Source organism: Paramisgurnus dabryanus, chromosome 21 (genome assembly GCF_030506205.2).
Source record: "Paramisgurnus dabryanus chromosome 21, PD_genome_1.1, whole genome shotgun sequence".
NCBI lineage: Eukaryota > Metazoa > Chordata > Actinopteri > Cypriniformes > Cobitidae > Paramisgurnus > Paramisgurnus dabryanus.
In genome coordinates this window covers 20,108,662-20,135,580 of record NC_133357.1, presented here as the reverse complement: position 1 = coordinate 20,135,580, position 26,919 = coordinate 20,108,662, and the positions used below count along the sequence as shown (strand labels likewise).

Sequence of the window (26,919 nt, the reverse complement as noted above, 5' to 3'; positions counted from 1 at the left end):
CTTGTCAGAAATAAATAAATTACTGTCACTGCATTATTATTACTGCTAAACGGCATTCTGAGAGCTTTCCAGTGATATATAGTTTGTCAAGGTTTTTTAGATTTAGAGTAGGGTTTTATGTTATAAATATGTTAACTCTTTCCCCGCCATTGACGAGATATCTGGTCAATCAAGAGAAAACGCTTCCCTGCCAAAGACGAGTTTTTCCGTCTTTCCGCAATACCCTTCCGCAACTTTTTAAACCCGAAAGTATTGCCCTATGGCAAGCTGCTGCATGTCCGTGTCTGTTTTAAAGTTCGCTCTGAATGGGAACTCTATGAAAAGTCTGTCACAAAAATGGAATTATCTCTGCTTTTTGCTCAAAATGGGGTGGTTTTGCAGAAACCTACCCACATTCAAAAGCTGATTACAAAAGAATACTGAAGGTAGGATGAAACGGTTTTTTTGTTGTTTGAAAGCAGAGGGTCTGTTCTTTCATTTGGTATATTGTATGTTTATATATTTGAAGAAGAACATTTTCTGGAAGACATTAAACTTTTGTGAAAATCATGAAAAACGCTGGCGCTGGCTGGCAACTTTTTAAAAAACGTTGGTGGTGAAAGAGTTAAAACAAAGTGGGCCTATCTGTAGCCCTATGACATTTTAGAAGCAGATTTTTACTACATAATAATGTTCCCAAAATGGGGATGAAATATGAAAACTACCCTCTTAGTGCTTTTAAACGTTATATGTCATTATTAGATAAGAACTCACATGCAAAACACTGAAGTAAACGCAGAGGCGGCCTTAGCTATGTTTCAACCGTTTCAATTGAAACGGGCCCCGCCCTAAAGGAGGGCCCCAGCCCGGCGCAAGAATGTTTGAACGTGGGGCTATGATTCCTGCACGGGGGAGCTCACATTGTCAGTGCCTGTGGATGTTAAGCAATCACATATCTTTCATTTTAAATCAATTAATTTCTGCTCTTTATTTTCTCTCGAACGTTCATACGCGCTTTAGACTGTAGAAATCGGATTATTAATATGAAATGAATGTATTTTATAAAAAAAAATATAGAACTGCATTAATATTTATTATATGTCATTTAAATTATTTTTAAAAGTAATTTCTTTCATTTTTATAAATCAATGTAGAATCATTTACAGCAGCTTACAGTGCTTCATAAAAACTCTAAGAAAACGTGCACATGTGGATAATTCTAGAGGTTTAATTATTCTTTAGCATCGGGATCACTAGACGAGAGCTTAATAGCCTTATTTTTGTGAAAACCGACATTTCTTAAATGTGTTACCTGTCGTAGTTAGCCCGTGCGCATTCATTCCGACAAATTTTCCGTCACAAATGGAGAGAATATCAATTTGAAGTACTCATCGCTATATGCCCTATTTATTCCCTTCAAATATCAGAGCTGTGCAGAGAGTTGCGCAATTGTGTCTCATTGCGTGACTGTGACCGCTAAAATACACTTGGAGAATAGAGCAATGAAATACTTCCCGAAGTGCCCTTCAAGGGCGCAAAAACGCAGTTTTGAATTCGACCATGCTCTCTCTCATCAGGCTTGTCTGTGCAAGTGCGATTCCAGGTTTTTAATAATACATTATTTTAGGGACTGATTTCAATGGTTTTTTTTTTATAATATTATTGGATTTTATACTAACCTTAATGCAGTATTTAATTGTATTTAAAATATGTGTATAACATCTGTGTGCATTTACTGACTGCCTTTAATATATTTTGTGCATGACGGCATTTTCCTCTAACGCAACATCCACACAATGTTTAATTAAATGAACATAATGACCAAGAACTTTAGATAAATGAGGGGTGATTTTTTTTTACAGTGGCTTGGAAATCGTCCATTTTTGTTTTGCTCCCGCATAACAATGTAAACTGTTTTTATAATAGCCTATTGAACATAGATGCCGTCAGCTCTCGTTCAGATTTTTATTGAGCACGAGGTGACAAAATCGCTGGACAAAGATAAACTTATCAGGGAATTCTCAGCACCCAAACATAGAAAGGTGGATTTCTAATAAGGTTTAGGTGAAATCTACGCTCGCCGCCAGGTGAGCTGTCTACGGTGCTGAAAAAACGCGGAGCCCATCCTTATTTATAAGTTCGGTTCAGTGTCAGTCAGACACTTGTCTTGTTTGCTTTTGTTAAATAATTCAAGTTGAGGGGATGTTTGAGATGTTTTTTTTAAAGTCAGCCCAGACAGCTGAAAATATACTGCGCAAATCAATTAAGCAGAGAATTTAGCGTCCATGAAAGGGCGAGGCAACTATAATTGTATAGTTATAATTAAATAAGGTTGGATCATTTCTTTTGAGCTGCCTGTTCGTGAAGCTAAAAGTGCACGTAATAAAATAATATACCATTGATGCAAACCAACAGGAATCCTTGCTTTTTGCTCTATTATGTTTATGTTTTATGTGGGTAGGGCCTCCTATTAGTTATTGAAACGGGCCACCAGATGCTTAAGGCCGGCTCTGAGTAAACGTAGGCGTCGCGCTGGTGGGACAGTCAGTGACATTTAGCAGGATATAAATGTTTTGAGGCACACTTTCTTCATAAATAAATCAATTACTCTACATCATTTATTTTTTTAAACACTGTTGAAAAATGTATTCTAGATTTTAGACCATTACGATATATATTTTTTGTGATAGATTAATTGCTTGTCATTGCCATGGCAGCAGTGCCGGCTAGTGAGTTTGCTTTGTCCAGGTACACAAAATATTATTCGTATCCCCACCATGGTGACTGTACTGTCATTCTGTAAATTTCATCTGTCTCTAGATCATTTAGTCTATATTGAGATGATTAACGGGGTCCTCATGGACTGTCCCTGATATTGCCTGATGTTGGTTCAGATTCTGCTCCATTACACAGGTTAATTGTCCATGGCTTTTTATATTTAGAATGAGATCACCGCTACAGTATTACCGTCAATTATGTAATCGGTATGCTCAAAGTATACGTTTCCAATTTATTCTAGATATATAAGAGAATTTTGAATGGATGCTTTTATTATTGCATTTTCTCTTTGTCACTGTCTCTCAAATATGACATTGACTTTGAAGTATGTGCATATGATTTATACGCATTTGCGTCATTTCTAGTTCAATTTCTTGTCCTCTAAAGCATCTTTCTCAATGGCAGACTCTCTATAAGCTCAATACATGTGACAATACAAGCCAGTTCACACAATTTCAGTGCCAAGTGTAACCATCTGCAGCTTAAAGGAAAACACCGCCGTTTTTCAATATTTTACTATGTTCTTACCTCAACTTAGATGAATTAATACATACCTATCTTTTTTCAATGTGTACACTTTTAATCTTTGTACAGCACTTTGTGAATGTGTTAGCATTTAGCCTAGCCCCATTCATACCTATGGCTCCAAACAAAAGTTTTATTTAGTGCCACCATACTTAGTCGTGTAACTCATGTAACAGTCTTTAAATAGGGAAGTGTTTGGTGGCTTATAAATTCATCCCTGTTTGGAGCAAAAGGTATGGATGGGGCTAGGCTAAATGATAACACATTCACGAGGCCCTGTACAAAGATTAAAAGTGCACGCATTGAAAAAAGATAGGTATGAATTAATTTGTCTAAGTTGAGGTAAGAACATAGTAAAATATTGAAAAACTGTGGTGTTTTCCTTTAAGGACCACTTTCAGTTTCTGTTTTCAGTTCTGAATACGTCAGCCACCTGTATTCTATAGGGACAAAATCGTTTGATGATCCTCAAGTACCAACTTTATCTACTTGATCAACGCTTACGATTGAGACATGAGACTGATCCCCACCCCTTTTTTTCTGCTTTTGTCTTGGCGGATCGAACAGGTGGCTGCTTAAAAAACATCAAAATATTTTAGATATTTTGACTTCTTTTTTTATGAAGTATGTATTGTCTTGGATGTCAGCAATCAAAACAAGTAATCTATTATTCATGAGCCAAACTGTCTTTTGCAAGCTGAGACTGAAAGACAGTAATATTGTATTTCACTGTCAAATGGAAGGTTATGCATTGATAACTGAAACATTTAAATGGCACCGTGGCATCTGCACAGTCACAGTAACCACCAGAGCTGTGATAAATGTGTCATAAATCATGACTTTACTTCAGGAACTATTTACTGTTAATTGTTTTATTATCCTTCCTACTTGTTTAATAGAATTTTGTTTCGTTCACAACCATGAATCATGATTTGTGCCTTGCTACTGGCTTTGTCACATCCGGAGCACCAGGTCTCTATAGCAACTATGGCAGTTTTTACTTAGTCACTTCAAGATGTACCTACAGTATAGGGTTGCGGTCAACGACGTGAGTCGATTTACCCAAGCACTGTATAATACATTGACAGCCATAAAGAATAGTAATAAAGAATAATAATTTGCCTATTTTAGCTACCACAAATTAGAAATAGACCGATATATCGGGCCGATATTTGCGAGTTTTATGTGCGTGGCTGCCGGGTTCGCCGATTTTTTTCCGGCATTATTTACAGAGAGAGTGCTAGAACCCGCAAGCAATTGCAGGTCATGTGACTAAAAACAACCAACCTTTCCATGACAACATCAAAAGCTCGGCCTATCAGCTGATCATAGCTGCACAAAGCGGGTTTTTATCTCTCATCTCTATATATATTTGTAGTAGTTAAGTGCTAGAAATCAGTATCCTTTGCTGATAGTTCCTCGTCATTCCTGAAAAATCCATATCGGTGGATCCCTACCACAAATTATTTAGCAGTTATTATTCCATGTCGTTTTTGTATGTCAATGGTACATGTTTGTTTTTGTACTTTGTTGTACTTCCTCAAGGCTTGACACAGATGTACACAACAATGCTCATCTGTAGTGCTGCCGGTTCGTTACAATTTCAACATTTCTTACTAGACATGCCGATATCGATTGGTAAAAAACACACCAGCACTTTTTCATCTAATGGCACACACTTTTATCATTTTAATATGGGGAGCCCATAAAAATTGATAAAGAAATTAACCAAATAATTTGGTATTATACGTTCATAAATTATATTTTTTCAAATCCGATTAAAGGCTGAGGGCATGATATCCGAAAAACTATTTGGAAAAGAGAGTCTGGCCGAATACCGAAACACACTTGTAGCCAATCAGCAGTAAGGGGTGTGTCTATGAACCAACGTCGTTGTTTGGGTTGCGTATTTGTGGGGTGGGTCTATCAAAAGAAGGTCCAGATTCTATTGGGGTAGGGGCGTGTTTGTTTAGGTGATTTCAAATGTCAACATTGGCTTTCAGAGATCATGGACCCTGCCTTTACCCCCTGTCTAAGGTAATTCTGTAATACCAGTGTGTTGGTGGAATCCATTAACTCTTTCCCTGCCACTGACGAGTTAACTAATCAATTAAGAAAACGCTTTCCTGCCAATGACAAGTTTTTATGGCAATCCATGTTTCCGCTATTATCCATCATGTGGCGCTCTTACACAACTTCTAAAACTCCAAAGTATTCCATTAAAGCAAACAGTAAAAACTCTGTGTAAGTTTTGATCATCGCTCTGAATCTGACTTATAAGTCTTTTACAAAAATGCAATTATATCAGCTTTTTGCTCAAAATGTTTTATTTTTTAAGTAACCTACCCATATGAAAGGTGACAAAAAGAGAACACATAGAGGTAGGATGAAACTCTTTTTTTTTAAGCAGACTTCTTTGAGTTTATATATTGTATATTTAAAGAAGAACATTTTCTGAAAGGCATTAAACTTTTGTAAAAATCATAAAAAATGCTGACGCAAGCTGGCAACTTTATATATAATTACACAATTCTTCTAATTTGTAATAATGCACACATAGTTTGTCTAACACTAACTTCTCATGTCTAACACTCTTACCTATTCAGGTCTTCAAAGAAACCGGCGAATCTCTCAGGTGTCAAAGTGAGAGTTTCTACAGAAATACTGTTGAACTGACACACACAGTCACACACTGTGCTGAATAATGCTGGCTTGATAAAGATTTAATATATTTCACTGCAGAATATGAAATGAAATTCTGGCAACCGCCACTCTTTCCCTAGTGGCTTCTGTGGCAGAAAAATTACAGAAAGTCAGAAAAATGATATAATTACCATAAATATATCATCATACATGCCAGATCATGTAAAATTTACAACACGGATCAAGTGATTTATCATTGCATTTTTCTGCATGGATATATAGTCTATGGAAAGACTGCTTCCCAGTTTTCTCTGCATTAAATGCAGTGGTTCAGTCTATTCAGCAAGTTATTTCACAAATGTTGAGTGTTTTTGCTCTTTGCTTTATGCATATTGCACTCGTTGCATTCGTTTATTTCATTCATTTATCACAAATTCTCTGTGAAAGACATATGAGATGTCGTCTTGAAAATCAATACGATGTATTTGCTTTTGATATGTCAAGAGAAAAAGATCGATACTGTCTCTGCTACGTTAAGTTTCAAGATTTTGTCCAATACTTTAGTCAATGGTGCATTGCAATACTTCTGTACTAATTTTAGTTTTAACTGACTAAGAACTTAGATGCTCATTCTTGCTTTATAGTCCCTCATTACCCTAATACCAATCTTCCTATTTTAGCACCAGCTGACACTGAATTCAGCCTTGAAAAAAGCTATAGACATTCAAGCCAAAAATGTATAAATGAGACAAGATTAGAGAGAGAGGGGGGGTGTATTTGAATGTATTCCCATCGGTTGTGTTCTCACTGCAGCATTGCCAGCTCTTCAGTACTGAACGTCCTGATAGTGCAACCTCCATCTCTCCATTATATTGATCTTTCCTTCCATTCCTCCACTCCTCTCGATGCTCCAAGATGATCGGGGTCTAGTTTCAGCGTTGTCTGATCTCAGGCTGGTTATAAAAAGTCAAAGTGCTGTCAAAGATCAACCACAACTCTCCCGAGTCCCTTCATCTATCCAAACCAGAGCTTCAGCCTTCAGTCTTCACATTTTAACGTAAACCCTCTTCGTCCAGTGAGGTTTGATTTTATTCATCCCACTTCGTGTTTTGCTATAACCAGCTCGCTGTGCAATATTTCATTGTCTCATGTCAATTTGACAGAGCAAGCTATATGGGGAAAAGAAATTTAAAAATAGCTTAGCTGGTGACCAGCCTGAAATATCTCATTCTGCCTGCAACTTTTACTAGCTTAACCTTAATGTTCTGTAGGCCTTTTTAATATTACAACATATACATTGATACATCATTGGTTCAACAAACAGTAATTCAAGCATGCTAAAATGTTGTCCATATAAAATGTTGCCTTACTATTTTTTGGGTTCTCTAAAATATAACTGAGTTTGTTGAATTTTCACATGCTCAGATTTTCAGTAAGTTTGGATCTGTTTGAATTTATAAAATGAGCTTTCAAGGCCCAGGAGACAGTATTGAGTTCTCAGAGTTAAACTGTATCAACTTTGTCTAAGATATTTTTCTTAAAACCCATAAAATAAATACAAAGAGAGACAATTGTTGGCAGTAAGAAAATAGAGGTTTTTGTACAAGAAATCTGGGCACAGTCTGGTAATGTTTGTTTCTTTGGTGGTATATGAAGAGCTCAGGTGCAAAATCCCTTCAATGCCACCTCAATCAAAAATTACACGTTTATCAAATACTTCAAATCCACTAAGTCCCGGCCTTATGCCATTCAGAAATGCTGTTTTGTTGGCAGAATCCATAAACTCTTTCCCTGGCAGTGTTCTTTAAAAACGGTGCCAGTCAGTGCCAGCATTTTTTTATGATTTTCACAAAAGGGAATATTTCTGGGTTTTATAAGTTGGGTAAGAGAGCGCCAACTGGTGGAAAATAGCGGAAATGCAGATTGCCGGAAAAACTCGTCATTTGCAGGGAAGTGTTTTCTCTTAACTCTTTCACCGCCATTGACGAGATATCTCGTCAATTAAGAGAAAACGCTTCCCCGCCAATGACGAGATTTTCCATCTTTCCGCAATACCGCAACTTTTTAAACCCGGAAGTATTGCCCTATGGCAAGCGGCTGCATGTCCATGTCTGTTTTAAAGATCGCTCTGAATGGGATTTCTATGAAAAGTCCGTCACAAAAATTTAATTATCTCTGCTTTTTGCTCAAAATGTGGTGTTTTTGCAGAAACCTACCCAAATTCAAAAGCTGATTACAAAAGAACCACTGAAAGTAGGATGAAACGTTTTTTGTTTTTTTTTTCAAAGCAGAGGGTCTGTTCTTTCATTTGGTATATTGTATGTTTAAATATTTAAAGAAGACAATTTTCTGGAAGGCATTAAACTTTGGTGAAAATCATGAAAAACGCTGGCGCTGGCTGGCAACTTAAAAAAAAAACGCTGGCGGTGAAAGAGTTAATTGACAAAACTCTTCATTGGCGGAGAAAGTGTTAATGGCCATGTCGGTTTTCAAGTGGATGAAAGACGAATGTAAATTCAGGGCTCCAGACTGCCACCAAATGGTGGCAAAATGAGAGTGTGCCACTAAATTTTACATCCATTCACACATGTGCGACCAGTAAATTGGACTTTTTTTGTGATTTCACACTGAATTTAAAACAGCACATTGTACTTTCTGCATCTATCATCGAAGTATTTATTAGTAATACAGTGTATTACTTAGTAGAAATGTGAATATTTGGTTAGCATGTTGATTTATGGTATGTGCACCCAAATTTTCTGGTTGCGCCCCTAAAATTTTCAGTTGGGGGCCATTGTGCTCCTAGTGAAAAAAGTTTGTCTGGAGGCCTGGCAATTGGGTCACATTCAAACTTGGGTCCTTAGTGAGTACTTGGACCTACAACCCATATGTGGCAACCACATGCATCACAGCGCCCCCTAGTGTGTAGTTCAGTTTCTTTATTTTTACCTTTTAAACTCTGACTGAATTCATAATTTGCCATGTTTCTACAGTAGTTGCATCTTAAGTTGTTTTACAGCTGTGGATTGCACTTAGCGGGTTTTGAAGTGAAAGACAAATTTGTTAAATACCAATGAAATTACTAAAGTGACATTTGTGAAATACAGGCATTTTGATTACTGACCTAAAACCTTTTCATTGCCATTAAAGTGAAATTACTGAACCTAAACAAAAGAGCCTGATTAAAATGCTCATTTAATAGAAAAATATCAGATGCACTTTTTTTATTTTTGCTATTGTGTCAAAATATGTACTTTAAAAAATATTTTAAACAGACATTTATGTAAAGTTTTGCCACAAAAGATAACACATTAAATACTTGTATTTAATTTGTATTTGCTGGGTTGTTGGCAAACAAAGCAAGTTATCCATCATTTATGAGTCAAGCTGTCTACTGCCTGCTGAGAATGAGTTTTAGAAGATCCTTAGATCTTAAGTCTCATGTCAGTTTACTGGATTCTGTTTCTCATGAGAATCATTTGATAAGCAGATGCCTGAAAGGTCAATTTGCATTCCATATATAAAAAGTAAACTTTATCGTAAATTTATATGGATTAGGTGAGAGAAAGAATCTGAAAGAAAAACAAGTATTGCTTCAGTTTTAACATAACACAGTTAGAAGCTTCTTGGAACTAATCCAATCTGTTGTTTTTTTTCAAGAAAATTAATAAAGCCATTTAATACTGTAATCAAAATTAAGCATAATCTTGTTATTTTGACAGCTTGTTAAAGACACATTTTTCAGTGAGTTGTTATCACTTGCTGGTTCTTTTTATCACAATCAATGAACCTGAAGGGGCTAATGAGCAACTTGTTTATATGTGTGGTATCGCTCTCACTGACCTGGGCACACGGCTTCAAAATTATGGCTATGAAGTCCAGTAAAAATTATTTTTACTTGTGTCAGGTTTGCTGCCAATGCATTTATTGTCCTACTGCTATAAATATAAAAAGCAATTGTGAAAATGTGAATCAGATTTTATTGATTTATAAACAGTATCAGTAGGATCATTAGTCAACCTCAAGCTTAGTCGGGCAGATTTATTGTTCTTTCAACCATATATGACAGCAGAGGCGTCATGCCCATTCAAACTGGCATGTGCCCCCTGTTTTTTTATTTTTTATTTGACCCAAATGGATTTTGCGTGCAACCTTCAAATCAAAGAAGTGTCCATTATCCTATTACTTGTCTTTTTCTCTGTTTAATATGCACAATATTATCAAATCTGAGCTGCAGACGCAACAGCGCAGTGGCACACGGTCGCACGCTCCTTGCTGCTGCATTTTCCTATCTGAAGAATTAAAACATTGTTGGAAACGCTCACAACATTTCCAAACATTAAAATCAATAATATGACTGTTGCGTATGTCATTTTTTATATACTTTATGGATTTAAAAATTAATAATTGTATATCGTAACGCAGTGCATTTAATGCAAATGCATTAAAGGAACACTCCAATTTTTTTTATAGTTTAGTTAAACATTTGATTCTTACCGTTTTGGATTCATTCAGCTGATCTCCAGGTTTGGCGCTACCACTTTTAGCATAGCTTAGCATAATTCATTGAATCTTATTAGACCATTAGCATCGCGCTAAAAAATAACCAAAGAGTTTAGATTTTTTTTCCTATTTAAAACTTGACTCTTCTGTAGTTACATTGTGTACTACGACCGACTATGCTAAAAGTGGTACCGCCAGACCCGGAGATCAGCTGAATGGATTCCAAAACTGTAAAAATCAAATGTTTAATTCCAGGGGAGCTGGAAAATGAGCATATTTTCAAAAAAGTGTCCCTTTAATGACACATTTGAAGTCATTAAACAGAACATAAATAAACAAAAAATGCCATTCATATGTAAATATGATGCCTATTCTGATTGAATTCATTGATTTATTTGATATGAAAGTTAGTCAACACATTTATTTTTGTGGATTTTACATGAAGGCATGGGGGCTCAAATTGTAAGAAATGTAAGTGCAAGGCTCATGGAAAGCTCTATTATATATATATACAGAAATGTATCTGTAAAAAGATTCCGTAGAAATTACAGTATTACTGGCAGCTGGTTGCCAGTAACTTACTGTAGATTTAAATTTATATTAATTACCTGCAACAGTTTGTTCAAAGTTAAATGAAAATTAAACATTAGCAAGTCTTTATCTTTACAGAATAAAACTAAAATAACAGCCTCAAGCAAAGCATTCTGGGAAACAAAATCTGAAGGAAAAAAACAGAAAAAGGTTGAGGAGGATTTTTGGTTCCCAGAATGCTTTGCATGAGGCTTTTCTTTTATATTCTTATTCTGTAAGACAAAGACTTGTTAATGTTTAATGTTCATTTAACTTTGAACAAACTGTTGTCAGTAAATAACATTAATTTAAATTTACAGTAAGTTACTGGCATCCAGCTGCCAGTAATACTGTAATTTTTACGGAATCTTTTTACAGTATATTTTAATCTCTATGTATGCAAACATTTCTGTGAGCTATGCACACTGTGCCCCCTTAAAACAAATTGATGCACGACACCCCTGTATGGCAGTGAAGCACATTGTGAAATGAGAAGCATTAGGACCATGGCCCTAAATACTAAACTTCATAACAACGACTAAAAAAGTAAATTTTATAACCTAGTTACATAAAGTGCATGGATGCAACTTATTTAGACATGAGACATATGCATAAAATAAAAAGAATTAATAAAATAGTGCCAACCACTACAGTTTATATAGCCATAACAGATTGCTTTTGTTTTGCTTTTTAAGTATAGTTAGCATAGTTCATTCATTCCATATAATATCAGAAACTGTTTAATTTGGATTTAAAAATTAAAGGTAGCGAAGATTTTTTTTTTCTTCGGGTGGATCATCAAGACTATTGGCCATCCCAGTTGTCAATCATTCTAGTGATATGTTGACCTAAGGCCGTCGTACGTGCTCGTCCCTAGGTTCGCTTTCTGCACATGCACACTTTCAGGTGTATATGTGTGGTGGGCTACGGTTTCAGCCATTCATTAAAGCTTGCGTTCTCATTGTGTTTTTCAAAATGTCTGAGGGTCGCAAGAGAAAAAGTGTTTAAGAATTGTATGACAAGAATAGAAAGGACTATGAAGAAAGAAACAAGACCAGAGTGTTTATGGGAGAATATTTACGCTAAAAGCACAGTTTGGGCTTCCCACGCAAAGTTTCTCCTCGACAGGTAAAGTTTGGCATGTTATTTGGAGAAATCCATTTAAAGTCACTGCTAGTAAAAGTTGATGTAAGCTATTATTAGCGATGCTAGCCCTGGCACAAGTCACGAACAGTGCAGACACGGTAAACATGCCGGCAGCAACTTGTAAACCGAGTGAATAGAAGAACGCTTAGGTTACTCACGTAACCCCGGTTCCCTGAAATAACGGGAACGAAGCATTGCGTCAGTTAGCTGACGCTATGGGGGAAACTCCTGTTTACTCCGTGACTGAAGCCTATTGGTTAACGTCTGTACAAAGTACAGACCAATGACGTTTGAACCCGCGCGCGGGAGGAACGCGTCCTTATATAAGCGCGGTTCAATCGTCAGGAGCTCATTATATTCGACTGAAGCGCGCAGCCGAATAACACTCGCTGCGTAGACGTTTGTAGCACGGCAAGAGACGCAATGCTTCGTTCCCGTTATTTCAGGGAACCGGGGTTACGTGAGTAACCTAAGCGTTCCCTTTCAATACGGTTCACTTCGCATTGCGTCAGTTAGCTGACGCTATGGGGGAACGTAATCCCATCACGCCGTGCATACACAACGTACTGAAGTGCCTTACCGGAGAGACACTGCGTGTGGCCCTATACCCGGCATATTCACAGCTTAAAAAGCAAATGTGTAAGCACCATATAAATTGTTGACGCGCACACGGTGGGGTTTTAAACGCACCGGGGGCACATAACATAGCACAAGACGGCGAGGTACCGAGCGCGCCGCGGCTGTGCGAGATAAGTAAATTCAGAGTCACGTTGGTGAGCTCGCTGAGCGCACCGTGGTGTACACATAAAACGCATGAGCGTGCATGATTGAGCCGAGAGAACCTGCGCTCGTAGGGCAGGGACGTCTAAGCTGTACAATCTGACAACGTAGACGGCGAAGACCAGCCGGCCGCGTAGCAGATATCAAATATAGATATAGATACCCCTGTAGACCAAGTTCATGAAGAAGCCAAACTCGCAGAGAGTGGGCTCTATATAGGACATAGCTCATAGAGGGGCGTGAGCCAGTGCGATGGTTTCAACGATCCATCTAAATAACCACTGTAAGCAACAGACATACGTAGTGAGTGATCTGCGAAGCTCACGAACGGCCGATCTGACTATAATATGCGGCAGAACGGTTCGTAGCGTGGGATTATACAGATACCACAATAGTGTGAACCCAGGTGCACCCTCGAGCGCATCGGGATGCATATAGGTAGTATTATAGTGCACAGATCGGTGAGCTTTCCAAGCGCGCCGTAAATGTGTATTGACTATAAATTGCACGGGCACAGGTGAACACTTGAATACATCGTGAATGCATATAGATGAATCAGAGTGTTATAATGCACAGGCCGGCAAGATTCTCGAGCGCGCCGTCATGTGTTCTGATAATAAATTGTGCGCACACGGGTGAACTCTTCAGTGCACCGTGAATGCGTATAGATAAATCAGTGCACAGAACGCGCCGTGAACGTGTACCAATATGATTGATGAACGTAACGGTGGGCACCCAACGCACCGTGAACGTACACAGATGAACAACAATGTATGTGTCACAAATCATAACACAGCTGTGTATACAGGTGAGCTTTCCCAAGCGCATCTTATTGTATACCAGAATGTTATAGCGTGTACATGTGAGCTTCTCTGAGCGCACGGTGGACGCATATAATTAAAAACCATATCGTGCATACAGGTGAGCTAATGGGCGCACCTTTAATGCAACAAACCTCAGTAGTGCGAAGCAGGGATGTCGAAGCTGTAAACTGACAACGTGGACGGCGGGGACCAGCCGGCCGTGTCACAATTGTCAAATGAGAAATCTCTAAGACCATGCCCATGCTCTAAGACAAGTGAGCATAATTGTCACGGGAGGTGATAACGTCAACGATCCATAAATAGCCTGTATTGACAGGTGCTCTAGTGAGTGATCTGTGACGCAGATGAACAGCTGATCGTCTGATGTACGTCAGACGTATGTGTCATCCAGGACCTTGGACAGTTCCAGAGCGCTGTGCCTCGGGCACCGTCCGCATCTGAGAAATGACAGGCTTATGAATAAAGTGAATGGCCAGCCGTAAAAGCATGGTTCGCTGTTACCGCCGCCGTCCGCATCTGAGAGATGACAGGCTTGTGAATTAAATGAATGGTCGGTCGTAAAAGCGTGGTTCGCTGTTATCACGGCCACATAGATATAGGTAGGGGAGAGAGCCGCCGTGCCTCTGTAGTGAGGAGAAAAGTGTTCCACCCACGATTCGCGGGGGGTATTGACTTTCAAATGTCACTAGACAGAATGGATCAGACTTTGCATAAGGACGCCTCGTGAAAGGGGTCCTAGCAGCAGCAGCTTGTGTCAATGTGTCATAAGGCACGTAATGTAGGTCGTGTCCCACGGATGCCATCTCCGCACGCCCATCGTAATGGGTTAATATTGGTAGTTTAAGCATGAGATGCGTATCACTCTGATTGAACATAGCTTATAAAGCGATGCAATGAGTTTATAAAGGAGATGACTCGTCAGCTTGTTCAGGGGGCGAGATCTCAGTCTGGTTGTGTAAATAATGAAACCACCGTAGATTGCCCGACCGCATTATCACAATAACACGGTCGAGAGTGCTGCAGTGCTAAATCATCCTCTTAATGTACCGTATTCACAGTACAAGGTGATTTATATGAGACAAACGGCGTTCCACGCGCCGAAGGCTGATTGCCGTCGTAAAGCGTGTTCAACCCACAGCAAATGCTGGGCTAGCTCGTAATGACAGCACTTCATGCAGCAGTGTGTAACTTAAGCAAGCTTCCCGGCCGTCAGCTCGGGGCGGGACCTTTGCTTAGTCAAACTGAAGTGGACTTATGAACAATGCCACGATATTCAGCTTTCTGAGGCTCGTTAGAGGGGTACGTGCGCCCGTCTTAAACGAGATGCCGCGCGCGTCTGACTGTGCGCGCGCTTTAAGCTTTGAAACTTATTGTGGCGGGTAGCAAGCTCACTTGAGGTTGATATTACCCTTAATATCTCCGAGTATTGGAGCGGAGGTGTGAGCGTCTTCGGATCCGCCAATATAAATCAGCTATATGGCCGAAAAACGTCATAAACCGCTTGGCTGTAAGCCTTTGAGTGGCCGTCCGGAGAGGGCGCGATTCAAACGCTTGGAGCCATGCAAAAGTCTGAGGCTGTCCTTCCTCTAGGAAGAGAGAATAACAGCCGTAAGACCGTGCTCGTTTGCGCCATCAGCATCGTAGCGGAGAAACTGAGGTGGGCTGCGAGCGAATTTGGCAGAAAGGTGTTAGAGACACCGTACAGTCGTGGGGTGTCAATACACAGTATATGGCCAAACCGGGGTTTTTCGGCTAGCGTCGATAGAATTATGGACAGCGGGCCGTGTGTGCGTATTACTGATTGCTTGTCAGTAAGGCGATAAAGTGTTTAGAGACACCGTACAACCGTGGGTGTCAATACACAGTATAGTAAGCACGGAAATTACTCTTTTTAGAGGAATTAAATACCGTTCGCCACTATAGTGAGGTCGCATAGCCGACAGTATTACACAGTATGTTTGGATAAACAGCACACAGAAAACATTTCAGGGCAGTCCAGCCGAGGCGCGACATAACCCCTTTTTCCCAGACAGTTTCGTTCTCTGTTGATGCAGCTATGCTGTGGGGACCAGAGCTCAGCCGTTCAGGTGCACAAGCCTCAGTAGTGACGGTGACCGAACGGCTCACGGAGCAGGGTAGTATGTCTAGGTAGTTTAATGTCAGACTGAACCCATCGCAGAGAGGAAGTCTGCCGCGAGGCCCGCGGTTTTGCCGTTTATTAAAAGGGCAGAAAAACCGGGTATATATATATAAGAATGTACCAATATTCAGCGCACTGATATAGGACGGGACTGAATAAAGGGAGGTATTCGGGCCTCAGTATATTATAAACAAATTCGTTCTGCCTCTGATTCCGTCTAAACCAGAGAGAAATTACCAGGCAGACGAAAAATGAGCTATCTGAAGTGAGATCGGCTCAGGCCAGTAAAGCTCTATAATAAGTGTTTTAGCGCTCCAATAGAGGCGTGTCCGCCTTATCGAGCAGACGAATGAGATCGTGCCGCTCCAGGAGGGGAGGGGCATGAAGCTCTCTTATAATGAGTGTTCTTGGTGCTCCAATAGCGGCGAATCGGCCCTATCGAGCAGACGAATGAGATCGCGCCGCTCCAGGAGGGGAGGGGCATGAAGCTCTGTAATCGTTGAACACTGGACAGCTGCATTTAGAGGCAGCGAGCCGTAATACCGCGTGCTAGCTAAGCCGTTAAGAGACCTCACCACTGTGGGGAAAGGAGCGAGGGACTCCTCGAGCGTGGAGCACGAGTGGCTGTGCTATGACAGAGACAGGGGCAGACCGCCCGTGTTTGCTTGTCGTATGCATCTATCCAGGTCTACGGTTCCCCGCTTGTTCATCTCAACAAGAGAGGAACGGCAGAGGGGAGCAGCAACACAGACAGAACAGCCATGCGTCGTGACGGTATCACCCGATGCACTCGGGGGATTAATATATGTGCCAGAGATCTCGCCACTGAATGTGATAGGAGCGAAGGGACTCTGTAAGCATGAACGGTTGCGGTGTGACAGAACACAGGGGGGGTTAGTCCGTGTGTGCTTGTCTATGCATCCATCTAGTCTCATGGCTCGCCGTGTGTTCATCCCGGCGAGAGAGGAACAGCAGGGGGAGCACGAAACATGGATAAGACAACCAAAGCATAAGCGCGGTCCCGGCGTGGGAGGTGCCAGACCGGTAACGCGCTCGGAGGAAATTCATAGCAGAGAGGCTCACCGAGCCGCTGTGCTGGACGCTATTACAACAGCGCCTGCTCTTTTAGCTTATAGCTTTATATTAAAAATATTGATCTTACCGGGCGGCCGCAGGGGAGACCTCGTCAGGCGTGTGTCCGCTGCACAGGGCTCGAACCACGGCAAGCGAAGGCTATCTTCGGTTCTCGGCCGGAAAGCGGCAGGGGAAGACGCTAGACCTGGACTCTGCTATCTTCGGTTCTCAGCCGGAAAACGGCAGGGGAAGACGCTAGGCCTGGACTCCGCTGCAGGGCTTTTGTCAACGGCGAGGTAAGGCTTCTTCTTTTTCTTCGGAGCAGCGAGAGGTTCGCGCTGAAGGAGAAAATAATGAGCTCCTGACGATTGAACCGCGCTTATATAAGGACGCGTTCCTCCCGCGCGCGGGTTCAAACGTCATTGGTCTGTACTTTGTACAGACGTTAACCAATAGGCTTCAGTCACGGAGTAAACAGGAGTTTCCCCCATAGCGTCAGCTAACTGACGCAATGCGAAGTGAACCGTATTGAAAGGGAACTAGGCTCGTGCATGCTCTCTCTCTCTCGTGCACACGTTCAATAGCCGGTAGACTGTTGCGCATGTGCATTTGTGGAGGGGTGGGTCTTTTAAAAAATTCTGGAAAATCCGTTATACCTTTAATATGATTTTCATCATTTCATAATCTTTGGTTACCTCTTTCTTCTTTAAATCTTGACTGGGCTTGTCGAACCCCACTGTACAGTATCTGTAAGTTATTGTTGATATCGTCTCTGGTTAGTCCTTTCGTTTTGTCACAATGTTTTTTTTGATGTTGGGTGAATAAAATGGTTCAACACCTGCATGACTCACGACTGGAGGAGGATGTGTTGATTTAATTCTTCTCTCCACAATACCGCTTCTGGCTGTTTTTGTTGCATAACAGTCTGAGAAAACAGAAGAAGGAAAATTTCTGTAGTATCTATTCTTTCTCCCATTAACACCTGAGGTACTTCTGTTACAGACCAATATACTGCTAAACAAAACCAAATAAGAGTAAATCAAAATAAATAAGGTAGGAACAACCCATTTCAACTACTGAGAAAACAAAACATGGAAATTGCAATAATGCTACAGTATGTGGTTAAAGCGTTATCTTTTTCAGAGATACAAAGCAGACAGATCCTCTCGATGAGCACAGAAAAGGCAGACGATGTGAGGTCAATATATGACAATAGTGAGAGACACTCTTCTCCTTCCCTATAATACGTTTCGGGATATAAGAAAGAGGCTTTGAAAACTCCCAAAACTCATTTCAGATTTTCCTCAATAGCCTTGAAAAAAACACAATTGCCTTGAGAAAGGGAGGAAGCGTGCATCCATCACAGCCTGCACATGTGAACCAAAGAGACCAGTGCCTGCTCTTGTCTCCAGGGTCATATTTTTCATCACCTGTACAGCCCTGCAATCTTGAAAGTTAATTTTATATGGCATATTTCATTATTTTATAAGCACTACGAGTACATTTTCACTATTTTTTTACAATTTTTGATGTGTTCTGCATTTGCAATACTGTATATAAAGCAATCATGCCAATTTGAACATTAAACAAAATTGAGCGAGAGAGATACGGTCTGTGTAAGTATATGTAAATGGTTCACAAAGTACAGATGGTGCACACAGATGTCTGAAAGAAACCCTCATTATACTAAATGTACTGTATTCATACTTTTTCACATAGTGTGAAAGCAGCCTAGCACACACGCACACGTAAGGACAGACAAAACACTGAAAAGCAAAGCGGATTTGTCGTGAAATGTCATTTTAATGCCATTGTTTCCCACTACCCTGGGGAGCACCTTCATGCAGACACGACTGATTTGTTTTTTCACTTACACTGGATCTGACAGAATAATCGTGTTTAGCCGTTCTCCTTAGTTTATGTTTTTCATTCTCACACTCTTATTGTTTTACTTTCCCAGGTATACCAAGATGAAGACAGCCACCAACATTTATATCTTTAACCTGGCGCTGGCTGATGCTCTGGTATTGGCTACGCTTCCGTTCCAGGGCACCGATGTGTTCCTCGGTTTCTGGCCCTTCGGCAATGCCCTGTGCAAGGTTGTTATCTCCATCGATTACTATAACATGTTCACCAGTGTTTTCACCCTGACCGTGATGAGTATGGATCGATATGTAGCCGTGTGCCACCCGGTCAAAGCCCTGGACATGAGGACTCCCCACAAGGCAAAGGTGGTCAATATCTGCGTGTGGGTCTTGGCCTCGGCCATAGGGGTCCCGGCTATGGTGCTCGGAGATGTGGAGGAAGACCATGGTGAGCAAGTGTGTATGTGTGCACGTACAGCTATTTCAATGGATGAAATCGAATTGTTTGCATAACATTTACATTTTGTGCATTTAGCAGATGCTTTATTCAAAATGATTCGTCTTAGATGAACATGATCGTGTGTGCACATTTCATTAGTGTTCATTATTACAAAAAATGTAATAATAATCAATTAACTATTTTACACGGTGGCTGATTCATTTAAAAAATTGAATAATAATACGAATTTGTATGATCTTATTTGTACGTTGGTATGATCTGTCTTTGCACAAGTGACATTGGGTTTAGGGGTGCGGTTTTTCGAATCGCTGCTTTGTCTCTGAAATGACCTTCTCTTTAGGCTGATGTCATCTAGTCAGAGTAATATAGCTGATAGCTACAGTAAATAGTTATTTAAGCAGTGTTTTATGGTGTGTAATGCAACCTTTATATATCATGCCAATATTTAATGTAGTAATTTTACACCAGTTAACGTTAATGTAATAAAGGTCACAGCTATGATAGCAGAATGTTTCACAAGGACAGAAGTCCTTCACAATTCATGGCAAACTTATATTACGTTCCACTTCCAATTCGTTCCAGATGGATAAATCCATGTCCTGCCCTGAGTGTACAGTTGCGTTCGGAGGTACTTTAAATTAAGTAAACTTGAACTTCAATGTAAAAAATGTGTTCTCCCGCAAAAACACAATAACACCGCTTTCAAATACTGTAGCAAATAAGATCATTAGGGCTTGAACGGGAATTATAATGTGACAGTATATACTGTGTGTGTATTTGTATGTCAGTAATAGATGTTGCATTAGAGGAATATTTTAAGCATTTTAGGATTGCATTTTAAGATTGCTTTAATAATTCAGCTTTTATCAAATTCAATTCATTTAATTGCTCGGCACTTCATTCTCAAAGCCGAACCATAGGTGATCCTGACAGCTCTCTCTCTCTCTTCCCTGTGGCTTGGAGTCCTAATAATCATAGCATTTTATAATTTAATGAGAAGTATTTGCAAGAAAGCATGAGAGGTCTTTGCTGTGTTAATCGCATCAGCATGAAGCACTTTTAAAACCATACAAACTTATCCTTCATCTTAAGTGTATATAATTATACACAAGTATAGACATTAAAGGAATACTCCACTTTTATTATAAAAAAATCTGATAATTTGCTCACCCTCATGTCATCCAAGATGTTTATGCCTTTCTATGTTCAGTCACAAAGAAATGTAAGTTTCTTGTAAAATGAAATTCAAGAGGAAAACATTTCAGGATTCATTCCAGGATTCCAGGACTAATGTCACGGAAAGTCGTGTTATAGTCACAAAAAATTGTATTAATGTATTTGTGTCAATGGCACAAAATTCAGCTTTTTGGTGCCTTGACACAAATGTTTTTTTCGTGTCACCCACACAAATTTCTATAAATAGTTTTTCATGCCCATGGCACGACTTTCTTTTTCGTTTCATTTTATGTATTGTGTTCTCATAGGTTTTTTCTATTTTCTTACCATTGTCGCTTGGGGTTAGAATCATTTTCTGTTACATTTTAAGACATCCTAACTCCAACCCCAACTCTAAGCCCAACTTCAGACGAGAATAGTTTTAAAAGAGGAAGAAAAACATGTAGAAACTATACATAAAAGTACATCCTAACCCAAACCCCAAATCTAATCCAAATCCCAAGCGACAATGATTTAAAAATAGGGGGAAAAAATTAGAAAACAGTACATACAGTAAAATGACAAGGAAAAGAAAGTCGTGCCACGGACATAAAAAAACAATTTATAGAAATTTGTGCGAGTGATATAAAAAAAGCTGAATTTCGTGCCATGGACACGAATAAATTAATACATTTTTTGAGACTATAACACGACTTTCCGTGAGATCATGTTGACTTTATTGGACCTTAATACAGCTTTAAAGGGCTCTTAACGATCCAAACCGAGGCATAAGCGTCTTAACCAGCAAAACGGTTGTCATTTAAAAAAAAAAACTAGCCATGTAACCATGACCTTACATATTACTTAATCACGTCAAAAGATCACGCATGTTGTCGTATGTGGAATGATACTTATTAATGTCTTTGTGTCAGTTTAAAATTTGGTCCGCAACTGTGCATTTCACATATGTAACATGTGACCTATCGACATGATTACTTAATACATAAGGTTGCGCTGACGAAAATAACCGTTTCACTAGATAATTCAATTACATTTAATTTATATATATATAGCACTTTTCACAATTATGTAATAGTTTCAACGCACCTTCACATTTTATAAAAGTAGGAGAAAACACAGAAAAATCGGTGGACAAAATAAGAATCAGAGTAAAGCGACTAAGATTAAACTGTACTAGCGAACATATGATGTAACGTTTAGAAGAGTGTTCTAATTTAAGCCAATGTCAGCTGACTCCCCAGGGGTTGAAAAAACTCCTAGAAAAACCCAATGGGAAAAGTCCTAGGGAGAAAAGTAAAACCTTTGAGAGAGAGCCCGACCTAGCTGATTCTATAGAGGATATACTATACATCAGATACTATTTTATAAAATTGTATGTGAATTAAAACATTATATATTATATATATATATATATATATTGGTGGTCACTGGTAGGGATCGACCGATATGGATTTTTTTGTGCCGATGCCGATACCGATTTTTTCCCATCAGCCTTAGCCGATGACCGATACAGGCTGCCGATTTTCTTTAGCCGATATTTGGAGCCGATACTGCTTTTTCTCATTCAGTTTATATCATAAAAATGACACAATGATAAAACCAAATGTTACAACTCTTAATTTAAAAAAGGAACATTTACTGAACTATATTTAACAAATAGTAAGAAAAGGTGAGGTAGAACAAGTAAGAAAATTCAGTGCTGCTTAAAATACATAAATAAAATAATAATTACACCATTGCACACAATAGCAGCAACCAAGCAGCATAACAAGGGGAACACTTTACTTTATCCATGAAAGTAACCAACTATTTACAACCTATTTAATGCTTAGGTCTAAGTTTTAGTGCACTTCACTTAATCTCTTGTAGAGCAAATGTCTTTAATAAGAAGACAAGGAAAATGTAAACAGCAATACTGATCAAAAAACAACTTAAGAATTCTGAATAACATGCCAATTGCCCCACTTCTGTACCTCACACACCCTAGTGCCCTATAATAAATGCGAGGGATAGTTAGTTTGCCTCAGCTCGCTTAAAACGCATAAAACTGAACAAAATACATGAGGATTTGTGTACGGACTTCGGTCAGTGCACGTGGGAGAGGTGCAGTGAGAGAGACATGGATGAGAGAGTGCATGTATCTTTGCGCTCCCAGTGAACGGAAATGTTGACAAAACTTACAAAAAAACACTTCTCCGGTCACATAAAAGTCATGTGTGAACTGTTTGGAACTAAGTGCTTTGGGTCGAATTTCTTATTTTCGCTGACGAAAATTCCGCGAAACTCCGCGTTAACAACCATAAACGTATGCAACCATGAACTGCGCTCTCCACAATGACGAGAAACTATCAGCAATGGATATAGATTTTTAGCCTTTTACTACTACATATATTTATGGAGATGAGAATTAAAAACCCACCCTGTCCAGCTATGATCAGCTGTTCGGCTGATCACATGACCTGCGTTCGCTTGCGGCATTATGAGCACGCGTCGCGTCCAAACGTCAGACTGGTGGTCGCTGAATAAAACTCCTATAAATACCACGAAATCACGGAACAACGTCAGCATTATATAATCCTATGACCAGTGTTCGTAACAGCTGCCGTATGCATACGGTTAGCCTAAAAGCTATTTGAAGCTCCCTAAATACAATGGCAAGCAGTTTTATAGGCATTCGCGTTTTCCATTAGGACCACCAAACTTTCTTAGCTATGGTTGCACGCACATATAGAGCAACGTGTTTACACTTTCAAAGTATATGGCAATATTTCAGTCTAACAGTTAAAAGATGCTTTGAAGTTTAAAACTTACCAGAGCAGTCTTTGAGCGCTCCGCTCTGCTAGTGGGGGGAGGGGCAATGCACGGGCTGCAGGCAGCCTCCAACAACACAGAGCTGCCTGTGGGCGCCTGTCTGTAATTAATGCCGGGGAAAAACTATCGGCGAACGCAAGCCGCGAATCGGCCGATGCCGATACACCTAAAACCGGCTAAAATCGGCCCGATGTATCGGCCGGCCGATATATCGGTCGATCACTAGTCACTGGGCAGACATCTGGGCATCACGTTGAAGGAATGGTTAGTAGATCAGTTGTGTGATGACCTTCACAGCAGTACTGTAGGAATTAAGTTTGTTAGTCTCAGTGTCCTCGGGATCGAGGACAAGACAGAGAAAGAGAAACAAAATCTTATTAGCATAGGGTCTGTTCGTATGTAGTGCAAGTATCATACGGTATTGTGGTTAAATATCTGCACGGTTCCAGACAGGCTAATTATTGCACCATAAGTATTTTCCCAGATGAATTAAGTGAATGTTTTGTTCCGAACAAGCTAGCTATTGCGGCATAAGTATATCTACTAGACAAATTATGGGAATGCATTGTTAAATAGAAAAATCTTTAGTTTAGATTTAAAGTGATCAACTGTGTCAGATTCTCTAATAATGTATGGTAAATCATTCCAGAGCTTAAAGGATTAGTCCATTTTCTTAAAAGAAAAATCCAGATAATTTACTCACCACCATGTCATCCAAAATGTTGATGTCTTTCTTTGTTCAGTTGAGAAGAAATTATCTTTTTTGAGGAAAACATTGCAGGATTTTTCTCATTTTAATGGACTTTAATAGTGCCCAACCTTTAATACTTAACTCAACACTTAACAGTTTTTTTCAACGGAGTTTCAAAGGACTCTAAACAATCCCAAACGAGCCATAAGGGTCTTATCTAGCAAAACAATTGTCATTTTTGACAATAAAAATAACCAATATACACTTTTATTCCACAACTTCTCGTCATGTAGATCCGGTCGTGATGCGGCAGCTGACCCCACGCAATACGTCATGACGTCAAGAGGTCACAGAGGACGAACGCGAAACTCCGCCCCAGTGTTTACAAGCGTCTTGAAAGAGGACCTTTCCTACGTTGTTGTATGTCAACTGATACTAATTAATGTCTTTGTGTCAGTTTATTGTTTACAATGGTCCGCAAATGTGCGTTTTATATATGTAACACATGACCTCCCTACGTCACTACGCATTTACGTTAGGTCGCGCTGGACTTGACCTAGACGAAATGTTGTGGTTTAAAAGTACATTTTTTTTTTTTCTTGTCAAAAATGACAATTGTTTTGCTAGATAAGACCCTTATGCCTCGTTTGGGATAGTTTATAGACCTTTGAAACTCCGTTGAAAAAAACTGTTAAGTGTTGAGTTAAGTATTAAATGTTGGGCTCTATTAAAGTCCATTAAAATGAGAAAAATCCTGCAATGTTTTCCTCAAAAAACATAATTTCTTCTCGACTGAACAAAGAAAGACATCAACATTTTGGATGACATGGTGGTGAGTAAATTATCTGGATTTTTCTTTTAAGAAAATGGAATATTCCTTTAAGGGCTAAGTAGGAAAAGGATCGACCACCTTTAGACACTTTTTATGGATTGTATTCTGATGGTAGTTCTTGAAGATACGAAGGTGCTAGGCCATTTAAGGCTTTGTAGGTGATTAGCAAAATTATTTTTAAATGTATGCGATATTTAACTGGTAGCAAGTGTAACGATGCCAAAATGAGGCTTATGTCGACATACTTTTTAGATCGAGTAAGCACTCTTGCAGCGGTGTTTTGAACTAGCTGAAGCTTGTTTACCTGATTTGCCTGACATCCCCCGAGTAGCGAGTTATAAAAGTCTATTCTTGAGGTCATAAAAGCGTGGATAAGCTTCTCTGCATCTGATGCAGACAGCATGTGGCATATTTTTGAAACATTTCTAAGATGGAAGAATGCTGCGGGGCAGACGTTGAAGATATGAGTATCGAAAGATAGATTGCTGTCAAACATCACACCTAGGATCTTGACTGTGGAAGATGGCAGTGCAGCTGTCTATGGGCAACTTGTAGTCTGATATATTTAGTTTAGAGCAATTTAGTTTGATAATAAGTATCTCTGTCTTATTGGAGTTTAGCATAAGGAAGTTATTTGACCATTATGCCTCGGTTGGGTTCGTTTAGAGCTCTTTGAAACTGCAATTTTAAACTGTATTGAATCTGTTAAGGTCCACTAAAGTCTACTATATGGAGAAAAATCCTGGATAACATGATGGGGGTGAGTAAATTATCTTGATTTTTGTATGAAAGAGAAGTAATCCTTTAATGTGGATAAGCAGATCTGTGCCTGTAAGGTGATTCTGATTATTATTATATTTTTAAAGTAAATCAGCATCAGATATTGACCATCAATCTATTTTCTTTAGGTGTGAAATACGACCTTGACAGGTGTTATGGAGTTGCATGTATTACCAGTTTGTATGTGATCATTTGACCACTTTGCCCTTATCTGTTGAAGGCCATCTTATTTCATAATCCATTATTAATGAGCTTAATAGATCCTGAGGAATAATGCAGAAGCTCATTTAGCTGTTTACTTTCATTGTAAAAGACCTCTGATTTTGGCTGTCCTACCTGTGAAGCCATTACCAATCAAAAAGAAATTACAAATAATTTTTGCAAGCAGATTAATGCAGTGGCGGCAGGTGACTTCTCTTTCAAGGGGTGCAAATTCAAAATATGTGTTCGGAGTGTCGTGTGTTGCTCGTCATTTCAAAATATGTGTTTGTTGCATTATGTGAACCATGTGCATCAAGCGTCTTGTCAAAATATGTGCCTGCATGCACATGTGTCTAAAGGATTTATGATTAACTCTTTCACCGCCATTGACGAGATATCTCGTCAATTAAGAGAAAACGCTTCCCCGCCAATGACGAGATTTTCCGACTTTCCACAATACCGCTATTATCCACCAGGTGGCACTTCCGCAACTTATACAACCCGGAAGTAGCACCTTATGTGAAAGAGAAAGAACTCTGTGTATGTTTTAAAGATCACTCTGCATCTGATCTCTTTAAAAAGTCCTTCGCAGAAATGGAATTATCTCAGCTTTTTGCTCAAAATTTAGTGTTTTTGAAGAAACCTACCCATGTTTGAGAGGTGATTACAAGAGAACTAATGAAGGTAGGATGAAACAGTTTTTTTTTTTTGAAAGCAGAGGGTCTGTTCTTTCATCTGATATATTGTTTGTTTTTATATTTAAAGAAGAAAATTTTCTGGACGGCATTAAACTTTTGTGAAAATCATGAAAATGCTGCCGCTGGCTGGCAATTAAAAAAAAAAAAAAAACGCTGGAGGGGAAAGAGTTAAAGAGACATAAATTGTATAGTTAGGGTGCATGGGCTATTGTATAGGCAACAGTATAATTAATCCAATTTCCCAGAAGTAAACACAGAAATATTTTTAAGAGGACTGAGCTAAAACCCTGATACTGTCACGGTGATCCGTGTCATGTTTTATGTCTGTTCCATATTGTCATCACCTGGACAATTCTTAATTATTACCTCATTAATTCCACCTGTGTGTCATTAGTCTTTGTGTATTTATACTGCTGTCTGTGTCACACTTGTTGCCGGAAGAT

At 39.4% G+C, this 26,919-nt stretch overlaps 1 protein-coding gene across 1 annotated transcript in view; it reads left to right on the top strand.

Annotated features, from left to right (window-relative positions):
• Positions 1–26,919, top strand: part of oprl1 (opiate receptor-like 1) — a 65,760-nt gene that overhangs the window by 25,131 nt on the left and 13,710 nt on the right. The window contains exon 3 of the mRNA XM_065286181.2: positions 18,923–19,275. Within this exon, the coding sequence (XP_065142253.1) occupies positions 18,923–19,275 (353 nt within the window). The remainder of the gene's footprint in view (positions 1–18,922; positions 19,276–26,919) is intronic.